This window comes from Drepanopeziza brunnea, assembly GCF_022702325.1.
Source record: "Drepanopeziza brunnea f. sp. 'multigermtubi' strain 214-2 chromosome Unknown ctg14, whole genome shotgun sequence".
Lineage (NCBI taxonomy): Eukaryota > Fungi > Ascomycota > Leotiomycetes > Helotiales > Drepanopezizaceae > Drepanopeziza > Drepanopeziza brunnea.
This window is the reverse complement of record NW_027094077.1, coordinates 1,153,281-1,168,155: the sequence shown is the minus strand read 5'-3', so window position 1 is coordinate 1,168,155 and position 14,875 is coordinate 1,153,281. Positions and strand designations below refer to the sequence as shown.

General features: G+C 49.8%; 6 protein-coding genes across 6 annotated transcripts; 2 read left to right on the top strand and 4 right to left on the bottom strand.

The window, feature by feature from the left end:
* Nucleotides 1–376: 376 nt before the first annotated feature.
* On the bottom strand, nucleotides 377–2,890 carry L3040_007920 (uncharacterized protein; the record flags this gene model as incomplete). Its single annotated transcript, XM_066154756.1, has 4 exons — nucleotides 377–724; nucleotides 773–1,883; nucleotides 1,931–2,119; nucleotides 2,169–2,890. The coding sequence occupies 4 exons, from the start codon at nucleotides 2,888–2,890 to the stop codon at nucleotides 377–379; spliced, it is 2,370 nt and encodes a 789-aa protein (XP_066010654.1).
* A 916-nt stretch (nucleotides 2,891–3,806) lies between these two features.
* Nucleotides 3,807–6,404, bottom strand: L3040_007919 (uncharacterized protein; the record flags this gene model as incomplete). Its single annotated transcript, XM_007295583.2, has 4 exons — nucleotides 3,807–5,306; nucleotides 5,356–5,763; nucleotides 5,818–6,197; nucleotides 6,254–6,404. 4 exons carry the CDS (start codon nucleotides 6,402–6,404, stop codon nucleotides 3,807–3,809), a joined length of 2,439 nt encoding a protein of 812 aa, XP_007295645.2.
* Nucleotides 6,405–6,862: 458 nt separating this feature from the next.
* L3040_007918 (uncharacterized protein) lies at nucleotides 6,863–8,105 on the bottom strand (the record flags this gene model as incomplete). The annotated part of the gene is made up of 2 exons (XM_007295584.1): nucleotides 6,863–7,842; nucleotides 8,012–8,105. 2 exons carry the CDS (start codon nucleotides 8,103–8,105, stop codon nucleotides 6,863–6,865), a joined length of 1,074 nt encoding a protein of 357 aa, XP_007295646.1.
* Nucleotides 8,106–9,765: 1,660 nt separating this feature from the next.
* Nucleotides 9,766–10,602, top strand: L3040_007917 (uncharacterized protein; the record flags this gene model as incomplete). Its single annotated transcript, XM_007295585.1, has 2 exons — nucleotides 9,766–9,901; nucleotides 9,971–10,602. 2 exons carry the CDS (start codon nucleotides 9,766–9,768, stop codon nucleotides 10,600–10,602), a joined length of 768 nt encoding a protein of 255 aa, XP_007295647.1.
* Nucleotides 10,603–11,727: 1,125 nt separating this feature from the next.
* Nucleotides 11,728–12,735, top strand: L3040_007916 (uncharacterized protein; the record flags this gene model as incomplete). The annotated part of the gene is made up of 1 exon (XM_007295586.1): nucleotides 11,728–12,735. The coding sequence occupies one exon, from the start codon at nucleotides 11,728–11,730 to the stop codon at nucleotides 12,733–12,735; it is 1,008 nt and encodes a 335-aa protein (XP_007295648.1).
* A 1,001-nt stretch (nucleotides 12,736–13,736) lies between these two features.
* On the bottom strand, nucleotides 13,737–14,684 carry L3040_007915 (uncharacterized protein; the record flags this gene model as incomplete). The annotated part of the gene is made up of 5 exons (XM_066154755.1): nucleotides 13,737–13,986; nucleotides 14,143–14,238; nucleotides 14,301–14,488; nucleotides 14,554–14,596; nucleotides 14,665–14,684. The coding sequence occupies 5 exons, from the start codon at nucleotides 14,682–14,684 to the stop codon at nucleotides 13,737–13,739; spliced, it is 597 nt and encodes a 198-aa protein (XP_066010653.1).
* Between the last annotated feature and the right edge of the window lie 191 nt (nucleotides 14,685–14,875).

The following is a 14,875-nucleotide window of genomic DNA, read 5'->3' as shown; positions in this document are numbered from 1 at the left end:
TTCGTAATTGACCGAGAGCGATGCCAGAAAAAAAAAAAAAAAAAAAAAAAAAAAAGAGAGAGGGAAGGTAGTTTCGCATCTCGCATCTCGCATCTCGCATCTCGCATCTTGAAGCAGCAGCTACCCTATCTATCTCAACAAAACTCCAAGAAGTACATATAAAAGACAAGCAGCGCATGGTGGTATAGTGCGGAAAATCAGACCAACGACCAACAACCGACGACCAACAACCGACCAGACACCTCGCAAGCAGAAATGCAAACACATAAGAAGAGAGAAGTAGAACTTGAAATGGCCGTATCAGCACTTCCAGACTCACAGGCAAGGAATCAGTCTCTCGACGAAGAGAATCTCGGCGACGGAGAGCTTTTTAGCATCAACGCTTCTTGCCCCGATGCAACTTCCATTCTGCCCGCGTAACTCTCATCAGCAGTTCCTCGTCCTTAACTGGGATCCAGCTCGTCAGGACCTTCATCGCGTTCTCGAAGTCGCTGTCGAGCAGGATGTCGCGGGTGCCGTCGATGAGTGCGGCGCTGACAGCGTGGATGATGTCCAGACCACCTGCGAAGGGGCGTTCGGGTGTGAGGGAGAGCGAGGAGTCGGGGTCTCCGAGGAGCATGAAGACGTCCCAGACGCGGAGTTGGGATGGGAAGGGGATGGAATAGTTGAAGAGGGTCAGGTACCAGCGGGTGCCGTAGGAGGTTGGCTCGATTTCCATCTCATCCTGGGGCTGTTAGTTCTTCTTTACGTATGCAGAGGGGAGGGGGCTTACGAGTCTTGCAGAGACGGGGCCACCATTCAACCACTCAGTCTGAAGCTCGTTAAGAGCGGCCATGAGTCCGTCAAAGCCAGCCTCGTACAGCTTATCGAGTCCTCGCAATCTCCACATTCTAGCCAGCATGACGAAAGCCATTTCCTCATCGTAGTAGCAGAGAAGCGTAGCAGCTAGAGATGCCATTCCCTGAACGTAGCCTGTCTCCGGGAAGTACAGTGACAGGCAGTGAAGAACGCGGAACAGCAATCGCTGACCCCCTCGATACCGTCTTCGGAACATGATGTGGCTGTTGATTGTCCTCGGGACATCCAGGTCGATCTGGAGATCATCGGCAGAGCTCTTGTTTAACAGACTGTAGAAAGCTTGGGTGATCTGCTCGTCAGTCACACTGTCATTTCTCTTTTTGGCAGAGGAGCTCAGAAACGAGTGCCAGGCTGCAGAACGCCATCTGTCAGGTATGCCCTTCCAAGTCCGCTCAATCAGCTTCGGGCTTGAAGTGTCAAACTCGAAAGCCATTCCTTGACCGTCCTTGCCGGTCTTGACAGTCTTTGCCATCTTTCTCCACTTCTCCGCTCGTTCCCATTCCTTCTGCTTGAGAAACTCGGCATGCTTTCCACCCTCCTCGTCTTCTGCAATGTCGGCTAGTCCAGGGGGGAGAGTGAGCATGTCGCCTGCCTCATCCATGAATCTTCTGTCCTGATTACCAGGGAGTAGATTGGTAGCTGATCTGATTCTGCTTATGCTTTTCTGAGAAGCGCTCGAAGACACGGTCCTCAAAGATCTGGCGGAGACCTTGCGGCTCGCTGTTCGCTTGTTTGATACCCTCCTCGTTACATTTAAAGAAGTTCGCCCGAAGCTTCGTCTTTTTCTTGGTGCCTCAGAAGCTAGTTGCAGGACGGTAGAGACTCGTTGTGGGGGCCTCGGCTCCGGGGTACCAGGTCTCGAGTTCTTGCGGCGCATATCAATAAAGCCATAGCGGTCAACATCATTTCCGTCCACATCCTCCCAATCTTCAATCCCTCCAGCCAGCTCAAACTCTTGTCTGAAAGAGATGGCGCTTTCAGGTCTTGTCAAAGAGCTACTGGCAGGACTCAAAAGGCCGTTGGTCCTGCAGAACTTAGTACAAAGCTATTTATTAGCAGTCGAAATACTGACTTGAATGCCTCAGCTTCAGTCGAAACTTGGCTAGTTTTCATACGCTCAATGATCCCCGACTGCGCTCCTGCTTCCCATTCCATATTTGAGCCTTGTTCATACATCGACCGTACCTTCTGCGATTCTTTCTCTACATCCTCTGAAAGTATTTTGATAGTTGGTGGAATCAGCATCGAGAGGCTCGGTGGTCTTGGCAGCAGTCAGTAGAATTCGAAGTTATGCCCGTATCAAAACATACCCACGTCCACGCTTGTGTCTATCGACGTTCACGGCTTTCTTCCCACCTAACATAACACTCCCTCTCTTGGAAAATGACAGCGTATTAAGGAAATCGTCATCCAGCAAATTATCTGTTGGTATCGGCACCGACTCGGTCAGTGGCACAAACATTCCCCCTTTAGACGTCTTGTCTACCGTTGCACCCCTCTTTCTTGGTCTCGGTCTCCAGCGCAAGCTATTCGATCCCATACTCATGCTCTTCTTCACTTTCTTTGATTTGTCTGACGGCGCAATAATGCTAATAGGCGATTGCAGCACCGGGCTTGTTATACGGTTCGCATCAAAGTCAATCACAAGGCCCAGTGGGTGCTGCTTCTCTGCAAACGGGCCCGCTGTGTTCGCACTGTCCTCTTTCGCCTTTGAGCTTGTTGTTGTTGTCGACGCGAGGCCTGAATCACGCTTTCCCTCTTGATCTTTCGCACCGTCTGCCCCGCTCAGTGGTCGTCGCAGCGCCGTGTCGGTGGGATGTGCGCGCGGCGGTGCGATGGTGACCGCGATAGGGGATTTGCCGGCGGTCGTCTCCTCGTATCGCAAGGTTATGAGGCCGTTATCTGAGCGTGTGGGCGTGGTTGGGGAGGGCTTGAGGATGGACGCATTAAGGGTCTTCTGGGGAATAGAGGAAGGAGGATTGCTGGTGCAGGTAGGAGACCTCGCGCATCTCTTGTCGATACTGCTCCGCATGGCCAGGCTGAGTCGCTGAGTCGCTGAGTCGCTGAATCTTAACTGTGTTACACAAGCTTTCTCTTGGTATACCCACTCTATTAACTATTAGTTACCGCAAGCGCGTCGTCCCTCGTCCGGCCCTGCAGCTTGCAACTTGCAACTTGCAAGCAAACACTGCGGTCGATTTGTAGGCGCGAGAAATAAATGAGTGTGAGGATTCCAACGTCGAGGAGAAGGAAGGGGATAGAAACGAGCGTGTGGGAAGTCGTCCGGCGAGATTTTGTTTGTTCTGGGACGGAAAGTGGGCCGTGGGCCGATTTAGAGTGCTAGAGGTGATAGCCAGAGTAAGGTAGGTACCGGTACGTAATGATGGGGGTGGTCCGAGCACAACAGTGAAGGGCTACTGGGGTCGGGTAAGGAGCGGAGGAGGGTCCGGTAAGGGAGGTCCTTGGAAAAAAACCTATTTCGGTATCAATATAAATATCTTTAAATTACACCAATACAAAATATGAATACGAATATCTTCAATTTCAGACTTGTAGGTATCGTAGATATCATAGGTAAGGTAAGATTTATTAGCAGCATCTTGGTGGCGGCACAGGGCTCAAACTTCTTCGCACTTCTCTGTCCCCCAGGATTCGGAACAGAGGCCCTCGGTCGAAAAGACCACTGAGTCCTACTCGTTCATTAAGAGAATAGATATAGCATCTCAATAACAGAAAATCCACGCTAGCTAGGTATTAACTCAACCTCTCTCTTTGACTCCTCTTGCTCGCAGCCAGAAAAAAACCCCCCCGAGGTTGACTTGCACACTCCTCATCTGGACCAAAAAACAACGCCGCCCAACGCCACGCCAAATGCCAATCGATCTCTACGTTTTAGGTCCTGCAAGCTCGCAATGTATGTCTCAAATCACCTCACACACCCTCTCGTCTCACACATCCTCGTTCTCCCAGTCTCGCTCCTCGTACGTGCTCTGTGCTCGCCCACCGCCCAAGTCTAATTTCGCGAGAAACTCGGCTGGGACCGTAGGTATGTACTTGCGCTCTCGTTCGCGGTTGAGGCCGCCAAAGCCAGCGCCGTAGCTGACGAGCATGTCGGTGCTGGTCGGCAGGGAGAAGGGGAGCATGAGGGAGGGGTCAAGAAGAAGATGCTCTGGTGCATCGTCTTCATCCTCTTGTTGCACATCTTGCGGTAGGGCTTTTCCAGTCGAGTCGGGGGTGTCGGGTATTTGATGCCCATTACTCTTAACTGGTGTAGTTGGGGGCCCTGGTTCCCGCCGCCTGCTTCTCTGCTGCTCTCTGCGCAATTGTGTCTCCTTCTGGAGGTTCAGCAGGTACTTCATTGCGCTCTTCGGGAGGCCCTTCTCCCCAACTTCGGGTCGGTAATGTTTCGCAGCATGGATCAGCTGCTGTGGTGTTAGTCGTGTAAGTTGCTGCAGCGTACCGACAAGGCCTTCGAAGTCGTCATTCACTAATGACGAGAAGCACTGCAGCCACTGTAAGAGCTGGATAAGGGGTGCCAAATGATGGCGTCCAGATTCGAAAGTAGGCTCGCCACTTGAGGTCATGGATCCATGCTCGTAGTGCTCAGGTTGCCGGTTATTTGATCGCGACCAATCTTCCAGACTTGAAATGTTCATTCGAATTTGCATAGCTTTGGTGCGAGCCAGGTATTTGCGGTCTGACATGATGCGGTTGAACAGTTCAGCCCCAAGCCAGTACAGCAGTTGTGCCAGTATTTGAGCTGTGATGACTGAGTGGATATCATATAGGTCCAGCACAAAAAGAGTAGACGACAGTAGGGAAGTGACGTTTCTCGGCGATGGTTTTGCTCTGGCTTTCGGCGAAGGCGGACGAAATCTCTTTTCGACTGGTACTTCTTTCACATGGTTCTTTCTTTTGAATATTTTCCACTCATTCTGAAATGCAATGTCTTCAAATCCTGGGATGGTTTCGTGATCCAGCATAGCCGGATCAAGAACCTTGTCCATTCTCCTCTCTGCATCTCTGATAATCAGAATGAAAATTTCGTTGATGAGTTCAGCCAGCTGAAGCTGAAACTCTGAAGTCGATTGCGCTAGCCCGGCATCTTTCTTCAGATAGTGCAGCAACAAAGTAGCATTCGATATCCAAAATGCCAGAATCGTCATGTCCCACTGATGCGTCTCAACTACGTCGTTGATCTTGTCCATAGCAGTGATCAAGAGTTTCGCGAGAAGATCCTGATTGGCATGATAATGAGCATAGCGAGCGCTGAGGAACAAGATGTTCGCTGGAACAGGCTTTTGGGATGGCGAGCGTTGCGGAGTCATGTTCGTGATAACAACATCCAGAATGCGGCTTAGCTCGCTCTCTTGGAATACAAACATCTGATCGTGTAGACATCTATTCCAGTCAAATTCTTGTGCATCCTCCTCGAGATCTGCTGGCGACTGATACTTGTTAGTACGGGTTTATTTCTCCAGTAGCATTTGCACTTACTTCGGGTTGATCATCAATCCCCATGTTCCCCAGATCAACCTCCAAGTCTCTAGCACTCTCCATCATCATGCGTCTCCTCAACTCATTCTCAGCCATCTCCTCCTCGAATCGATCCTGCGAAAATCCAGGATTGTAGAAGTCATCCGTGACTCCAACACTTCCAATTTGGTTCCCATATCCATTGTCGTGCAGGTAATCCGATATCTCGCTATCCGGAGCCACGAAATCGAAAGCAGTCCTACCAGAGGAAGACTTCACCTTCGTAGAAGCACCCCTCTCCAGCAATATCTTCGTAATCACCGTATGCCGGTTGCTCATCGCCCACATCAACGCACTCCACTGGTTCCTGTCCTGGATGTCGAGTTTAGCCCCTGCATCCAGCAGAGCAGTAACCACAGCCTCATGGCCCTGTCATTCATCCTGTTAGCAGGTATTCCCTTCAAATTATCAAGCCCGGCTTACAAAACAGCTGGCATAGATCAACGGAGCCGTCCCCTCCTCATCAGGGGCATCGATATCCACAAAGTCCTTGGCCTTCCCTGACAAAATCCGCTCTATCCGATCCACATCTCCATTGCTAGCAGCCATGTTTAGCAGCTTCTGCAGGCTATCCTTCTTCTCGCTCTCAGAAAGCTTATCGTCCGAAGCTACCGCATCCTCGTCCTGGGAGGCGGACCCATCCCGGTGCGCCGCCTGCGCAGCCAGCATCTCCATAAGCCTTGTATCGCTATCCCCAATCTGCTTTGTCGTCAGACTGTCGTCGAAATCATGGTCGTCCAGTGAGAGACTGTTAAACTGCAGCGGCTTTGCCAAAGCCGGAGTAGTGAGGAACTGTGACTGTCCTACACATAACTTTGTCAGACAGGTTTCACAATTATTTTCCTGAAGAGTTATGTACCTTGCCAGGCATCGTACATCTCTGTCTCCGGGGTGAAGTGAGAAGAGATATTCTTGCGGTCATCTAAGGATTTCGGCAAGTCATCTGGCAGCGCTCTGAGTTGTTGTTTGGGCTCGTCTTCAAAGCCCCCGCCATTGTCTCCAATATCCATTGCGGCGGGAAGAGGAGGACTTCATATAGTCCGGAATGCATCCGCAGATTCACATGCGATATTCCGGGTGGTGGTGATAATCTTGTCTGAAATAGGTAGATCAGTGGTCGAACGAGGACGTGTAATTTCTGTGATGTTATGTAAATGCCAAAGGACGAGGTGTTGCATATTCATGAGGCTAGCGGGGCGGAGGCTCAAACTCTGATGCCTGTACGATCTCTTATGCGATCTCTTATGCGATCGAGACACTGCTGCTGCTTCCATCGTAATTTTCTGCAACATCAAGTGAAGTTTTCTTTTCTTTTCTATTTGTCTATTTCAGCCTTAAATTAAATCATGGGGCACATAATTTACTGACAACTATGTATACTTTGTCTCGGAAGCTCAAACTCATAGAATGCGCTGGGACAAACAGTCTCCGAAACACAATGCCCCCAAGTCAATGATTCTCTTGTTCATCACTCTAAAACAGCTCTCTTAGCAAAGACTCGGATCCTCTTCACCCCTCCATCGGGTATCATAACCAGCTTCACATGAGTGAAATGTTTATCCTTCGCTAGCGACTCGAAAGCATGCTCCTGATCCGGACCACACTTGCTAGGAACAACAAGGTCTGTCCAACCCTCAGAGAACACACCTGGCTGTCCCTCCTCACTCCAATCAATGGCCTCCACCTTGATCTTCTGAGGAAAGTTGCCTCTGAAGAACGCAGTGTCCACCAACAGATTTTGGATCAAGGCTTTGGCTCCAAGCTTGATGATCGCCCAGTCCACATGGTCCTTCCCTCGCGATCGCGAGGTCTCCCACCCATCTCCCATGTCCTTTCCCCTGCCAGGCAGTATCAGGTTGGAGATGGCACCAAAGTGCTGGTCACTGCACGAAATAGCCACGCCACCATTTTGTGCAGCCGCAAGATCAAAGATCGCATCCTTATCATCGGGAAATACCGGGACCGCGTGACCAAACAGTCTGAATCGAGCAATCCCACCATCGGGATACATGTTCAGCCTAACGTGCGTATACGCCTTCGTAGTCGGCACATCCAGCTTCCACCCAAATCTCTGACTGGGGCCACACTCCTGAATGCCTAGGATAGTCTCCCACTTCCCCCGCCCTCCCTTCCAACTCACAACCTCGTCGTCTTCGGCGCTGAACACGCCTTCAACGGAGATGGCGGGTGCGTGGTTGCCCGAGAAGAAAGCAGTGTCAATCTCGATGCCTGAGACGGTGCCAGAGGCGACACCGAGACGAATGACCACGTAGTCGAAAGGCTCGGTGTTGTGGCGCCGCGTCTCCCAGCCGTCATACCAAGCGCCAGTGAAGACCATCTTGCCGGGCTGGCGGATAGGAGGTGTAGGTGTCAGCAGATTGGAAGCTTCGGCGAACCATTCATCGGAGAAGGAGAGGACTTTCCCTCCTAGAGCTGCCGAGACGAGATCTGAATGAAATCAGTGACCATCAGTATTCTGTATAGCATCACGTGTGATGGAGGGGCCATCTTATGGCGAAGCAAGCATCTCAGTGTAGCCTCCGTCCTATCCAAAGACCACCCCGAGTCCAAACCTCCAAGTTCCACGATGTAGTACAAGGCAAAATTCCGGACTCACCAATCGTTGAAGAGCGAAAAGTCCCATCGATCTCGCCGGACGCAACAGGCGTGGCGGCCACAACCTCCGTCCTGTACTTCGATTCGAGAGCCATGGATTGCTGCTTTACTTGTCTTTACAAGTTTATCCGTAAGATGATGTTTCGGAGCAAAGAAGATGAAGAATTTCAAGCTTTGATAATCACCTTGCTCGTTACGATCAAGTAATGTAAATAACTGATCAAAGGCTCCCTCAATTCGTTCTTATCAGAGGAGGCCGATGAAGAAAGGAAGCGTAGGTATTTGTTTCAACCCCACTATTGGCAAAGAGGAAGAAGCTTTTTGCCGGGAGTTGAAGAGCGTGCGGAAGCAGACAGAGACATGCTGATTAGCTCTATTGAGCTATTGAAAACTATTGCTGCAGTCAGGGCTTTCTATTCTTCTTCTTCTTTTTCCTTCTTTTTTCCCTTCTTTTTCTTCTTCTTTTTCTTCCTCTTCCGATTTTTTTGGTCTTTTTTCTCTTGATAGCAGAGAAAGTGCTTCGACGCCCGCAGATAAGATTCTTGGCTACCTTATCCTTATCTCTATCATACGGATAAAAGTCGAAGTGCGACGTCGTGAGATCAGCTCGGCAGAAGACAATCGAGTTACTAGACTTATAAGCTCCGCTGAGAAACTATAAAGGTAAATAAAGAATACATATACTTAAATTCGACAGCCAATCTATTTAAGCCGTATAATTTATATTTCTTTACATGATAAACAGATCGGCTTTGCTACATGCAAAGCGCAGATAGGTATATGGCCGACTAGCGGCACAGTTACGAGTCAACGTAATAATGGCTGCCATCTGTATTCAAGTATTCAAGCGGCAACCTCTTTTATTTTCTTAACATGCTAATATGAATATATCATAAACCAAGCCTTTTCAATTTCCAAATTAGATAGAGAGAGCTCGAAGGGGTGTAAAGAAGTTGTGACCCGTAAACGCTAGTCGAAGTAGATTTTCAAACAGATAATAATGCCTTAAAACTATCGGGGATAGAAGGATGGTGGAAGGAGAAAGAGGTGGGAGGGAACAGAAGAGCGTATCCTTATTATTTGCTTACTAACGGTTTTCTATTCGGGAACGGCCCTGGGACGGTCCCAAAACGGTCCTAAAACGCTCGGAAACGGTCCCAAGATAATTTTTTCGTGAGAAGACCTACTTTTAGAAACGACGATTTACTCGATTAAAAAGGTCCTAGTTTAGTGATAATCTTTCAATGAAAAGAAGAGCTCTTACAAAAGAGATGAAACGATAGCTATAATGTAAATGATTTAAATCGTTTGTTTCCAGAATCTACTCGATCTCAAGTATCGCCCTGGGGTGATCCACTGGCTATTTTGACTTCTTCTGACCGTCTCTTAGAGAGATCGTCATCGAATGATCAGCCGACCCTTTAATGACCTTCTACCTGCCTTTCAGGTACCTCCCCCGCATTTCGATTAATTGATAAATATAGTGTCATTCTTACACCAAACTCAGTATTTATTAGCAGCGCATAAATATCGATAGGGCTTACCCATCCGGACGACATGATTGGTCGCCGTTTCTCTTCGTAGCGTCATCGAGATCGTCGTAGGTCTTCCATTTCGCATAATCGCATTGCAGCACGTGCAGCTGTTCCACGAGCCGACGTTTTCAATAAGAACTCTGGCGCCCCCCAATGAATGTTGGCAGTGAATTACTACAAACGTGCAAAATTCCCATCAGAAATCCTGAGACATTGAATCATGGCTTCAGCAACAGGAATCCCCGAGACGACAATAATCCCCCGCGAGGCGATTGGAGAGGATGAACCCCTGCTCGGCCGGGCTGGGGATGCAGCGCAGCAGGATGGCAGACCGATATACTACAATCTCATCATCGGTATATCTTCTTCTCCTTTTCTTGCTCTTGCTCTCGCTCTCAAAAATCCCTTCTAACACTGCTCTTCAGGCACTGCTGTAGTCGCCCAAGTCGGCATCCTCCTCCTCACAGCCTCCGTCTGGGCTTCCATTTTCCTCCACCCCCTTATCCTCTTCTCGGCGCACCCGCTCCTCAACTCCGCAGGTCTCCTGGTCCTCACGCAGTCCATTCTGCTCCTCCAACCAACCCACAGCCCCGAGCAAAAACGCAAAGGGACAGTCTCGCACTTCATCCTTAACAACCTCGCCCTGGATGCTCTCATTGCCGGCCTTGTCGTCATCGAATACAACAAGTTCTCGCACAACGGCTCGCACTTCGTGTCCACGCACGCCATCCTTGGCCTCATCACCTACATCTTGCTCGGTATCCAGGCACTGGTGGGTTTTACCGCGTACTATGTGCCGCAGCTGTATGGCAGCGTAGATAATGCGAAAAGCCTGTACAAGTGGCACCGTATGAGTGGGTATTTGGTGTTGACGCTGACGCTGGCAACCGTGGTGGCCGCGACGCAGACCGATTACAATTTGAACGTGTTGGATATTAAGCTTTGGGCCGTGCTGGTGACCAGTGCCCTAGTATTGATTGGGATTGTGCCGCGAATTAAGAAACAGAAGTTGGGGCTGGCCGGGACGCCGAAGCCCAGTGGTGCCTTTGGGCAATAGGCTTGATGGCGATAAGATCTGGTCAGTGTTTACCTATGCAAGGATAATGACTAAAACGATGATGGATTGGAGGACATGCATTAGGCTTGGCGTCGGGTTATCACTGGGCAATGAATGAAGTTGATATTTCAGCGGGTAATTGGGTAGGGGGGATGTTATATATGAATTTCTCATGTCTAAATGATCATTATCACTGCATCTATTTGTTGACTTTGACACTCGTTGCATGCTTTCCACCTTCAGTGAATATGTATCGGGCATTGATTGCTATGAAACCCGAAAATGAAAGGTAGTTAGTTACCCAGGCTGGAAATACAGTAAGCAATTAAGTTGCTCGTGGGATAGAAGGAAAAGTATTATAAAATTGTAAATACTTTCTTGCCATTTGGAGAACGTAAAGTTCGTGCCTTCTTATCTCGGCGACCTCTTACTACCTATGTCTCTTCACGTTACGAAAACTCTGCTTCACACTTTAAAAATCCCGTCGGCAAAGTTCATAGTCAAAGTGTAGCTGATTGATTGCTCGGGTGTTTGGTTTTCTCTGGTTCGTCAATTCACTGGGCTGTGAATTGAACAAGAAGTACTCGGCTTCAATAAAAATTATCACCTAAGCCGAATTTTCTATAATCTGAACTCTACAAACACATCCTTTTTCCGACCTGCCTTTTTCCAGCTCCCTCTCTTACGCTACAATAGCTTGGAACAACATCTCTGTACCAATCAGATGATCAACAGCCGTAAGTCAAGTCTCCTCTTCCTCTTCCTCCTCCTTAAGGAACAAAAAGTTGATTTCTCAGGTGTTTGCACGCTTTCTTGACTCAGCTAGTCAGATCAGAGATCGAGTCAACAAACTCTTTACGCGAAATCTTTGAAAAAAACCTTACAGCTTCTCACCTTACAACCAACATCAATCCGCTTCAACCGACATTCTTGGCGGAAATATTTCTTGTGACTTACTTCACAGTATCGTTCTCCCTTGGAACAATCTTCGTCCAATAGAAGTTCGCCGCTCCTAGCAGCTCGGTCTTTGATCTAAAGCTGAGCCTAGGGCCTCCTCACCTTCACACCCCTTTTACATACGCAAACCAGCGAACCTTAACAACCAAAGTCATATTACACTACAACATGGCGCCTCGCCGATTCCCACAGTTTGGAAGACTGCCTCCCGAGCTGCGGGTGCGGATTTGGCGCTGGCTCATGCTGCCCCAGATCATCCGCGCCCAGTGGGAGACGATTGCATTCAACGAGACGCACATCTCGGTCTACTGGCTCTTTGTTGGTGTCATGCCGATCACCCTGAGAGTGTGTGGGGAGTCTCGCTCCGAGGCCCAGAAGCACTACTCTCTGATCTACTCCCGAGTGCCATTGAGATCCGAGCCGACAGAGGAGAGAGATGGAGAGCGGAAGCCGCCAACCAGCTTGGTCGCACAGAAGACCCCCAAGAAGAACGAAGAAAACAAGTCACACATGCAGAAGCTATGGGTGAACTTCAACACTGATTCTTGCTACTTCATCAACATGCCCCCTGGGTATGAGTTCAATACCTGGTACAACCGCGTCCACAAGCCATGGATTAGCGGCCTTGCCGTGGATAACCCTATAAGACACATTGCCATTGAGGGCGAGGCAGCTCAGCGACTGAGAAATTCGGGGCGGACAGACATCTTCTATCTTATGTGCATGAGGCATCCGGAGCTCGAATCCATCACCATCATGCTGGACAACAGCCATTTCAGCTACGATAAGAAGCCCGCCGACTACGCTTTCCGAGACCTCAAGGAGATGGACGAGAACGACAGGAGAACCGGTGGGAAATACGCCAACGCCGAAGTCCGGGAGCAGATCGCCAAGATCTTCGCGGGCTTCTGGGAAGGCAAGCCGAACATCAAGAATTGCGACAAGTGGAAGGCTTGGAAGCTGAAGAACCCGTCGTGGAAGGAGCCCGAGGTGACGATGAAGGGGATTAGCAAGACGCCGAGGGAGACGAAGAAGCAGATCAGGGAGAAGGAGGAAGCGGAGAGACTCGCCATCGAGAAGAACACTCCCAAGAAGTACAATGCCAAGAAAGCGGTGGTTACTCCAAAGAAGACTCCCCCTCCTCCTCCACTGACGCTGATTCCTCGTATCAGATGAAGTCGCGACGACGAGAGAGGCCGAGCATCACCAGTAAGTGTCGCTGGAGATGCTTTGGTGGGGGGTAGGGGGCGTGACAGTGGAACCCCCGGGAGAGGAAGGATCTTGGGTAAGTAAGTGTGGTTGGATAAAGTCGCGGTTCGTGATCTTACCCTCTACATCTCTCCTTGCATCAAACCTTGCTCCCATTGCTCCCAGGGTGCGTGCATTTTCCTCCCTTTCCGCGAAGTACACGAATAGTGCGTTGCTTTTGCATTTGGATCTTTTCGAAGATAGCTTCTCACGAGCCTTGATTCACGCCTCAGTTCGTCCCTTTGGCGATACCCCTCAGAGCTCTGACGAACCCAATTACCCGCTATCAATGAGTTCAAAACGCTTGCTTTGGAATTCGCGAGGTGATTCCTCAAGGGTCTTCACCTCCAGCATTGGATTGTCTTCCTCGTTGGGAAAGTCGATCTCGGATCTGGTAGGTGTGTCCGCCAACGCTTGCGAGCATGGCTCAAGACTGTCTCTTGCATTGGCTTTCGAAGCAAGTACAAATGTTGCAGCCCGTCATGAGATTTGTCTCCGGTCTTGCTGCTGCTACTTTGACGAACTGATCGATCGATATATTGAGCCACCACAACGGACATCAAAATAATAATGAAAGACGAATTCACATTGAGTGTCGTGACTTGCAGTGAGATGGTGATTAGCGCAGGGAGAAGTGTACCTGTCTCATCCTGAATGTGACACAGTGATAGAGAGAGCGTAGCGATGAATGTACCGCATCACTGATTTCGATCCAGGTCAACAGCCCGACCCAGTACCTATATCCCAAGCATGGTAAGATTTGCGGAACACCGCTGCGTCAACTTCGTCCAGATCAGTCACCCACCACACAATTTCCTTTTTCCTTGCCCTCCTTCTCCCTATCTCAAATCCAAAATACGCCTACGCCTACGCCCTCTTCTGACTGGCCCCTATGATAGCAATACTAGGATCGACGACGGGTAGGCTGCTCAACCCCCACGGCAGATCCAGCGTGACGAACATGGTGGCGGCGAGCAGAGACCAGTCCGCCATGGCAGCGACGAAATAGCTACCGCCAGCGCCCTTGAGCCGAGTGGCGCCAGATGGTCACCGACGGCGGCAGTCCAGAAGGAGGCGGCAGCGAGGCCGAAGCCGAGGGTCGCGCCTGTGACGACGATGACGACGATGAGGTCTGTTTCCGGGGGCAGACTAGGAACATGAAAGAGAGAAGGCCCGTGACTGGTGGGGTGTTAGTGGGAGTTGAGAGGTTTGGGATGAGGGTTTGGCTCCGTTAAGCTGTGAAGGTTGTGTTAGCATCTACTTTGCTTCGCTTTCGTGGAGAATTAGCTATGAAGTTGAGATATGGCGGAAGGGAGAAGGTAGTAGCCTCATTACACATGAAGACGACGCTTGTGGAAAGTGTTGCCGAGGGAGGGCTCAAGGATACCGGAGACAATGAGAAGCAGGCCGCGGAAGAAATAATTCAACCCTCTGTTTTTTTTTTTCTCAGCGAATGCTATCGTAGGTGGTGAGATTAATGAAACGGGACCTACATTTCAGCAATTACACCTCCTGCCTCTCTCCAGTCCAGGCCGGCCCGGTCCATCCCATCGCCTACCAGCATACCAATCAGACATCTCAAACAGTGAGCTACTCCAACAGCAGGAATAGTCCGTCCCTCTTTGAAGATTAGAGATGGGAGATGGCAGGCAAGTTGAGCTTCATCGCGTTGAGGGCGTGCCTGTGCTCAATTAGTTGGACGAGCGAAAAAGATAGGAGAGACGGTAGGGGAGGTCAACGACTGACTACTCGCTCGTGAGAAACCTTTTCATGTACCCGATACACGGCACTACTTTCGGCATCCAGATTCGAGAGACATTGGATTAGAGGAAGCGCAGGTGGTCCCGTCGAAATCACTCAGACTGCGCCAGAGTCATAGCTGAGCGAAGAATTAACGAGTTGAGCTATCTGTTCCGCATGGCCGCGCTTACAGAGGTATTTCTTTCTTTTGTGCATAAATTTTTCTGACTGTATGCAGGCTCTGCGATTGTTGAACTTGGATTCAGAAAATCAAGGACTCGGTGACGAGGAAAGAATGGTGTTTGTTGACATGTGTCGAATATCGTAA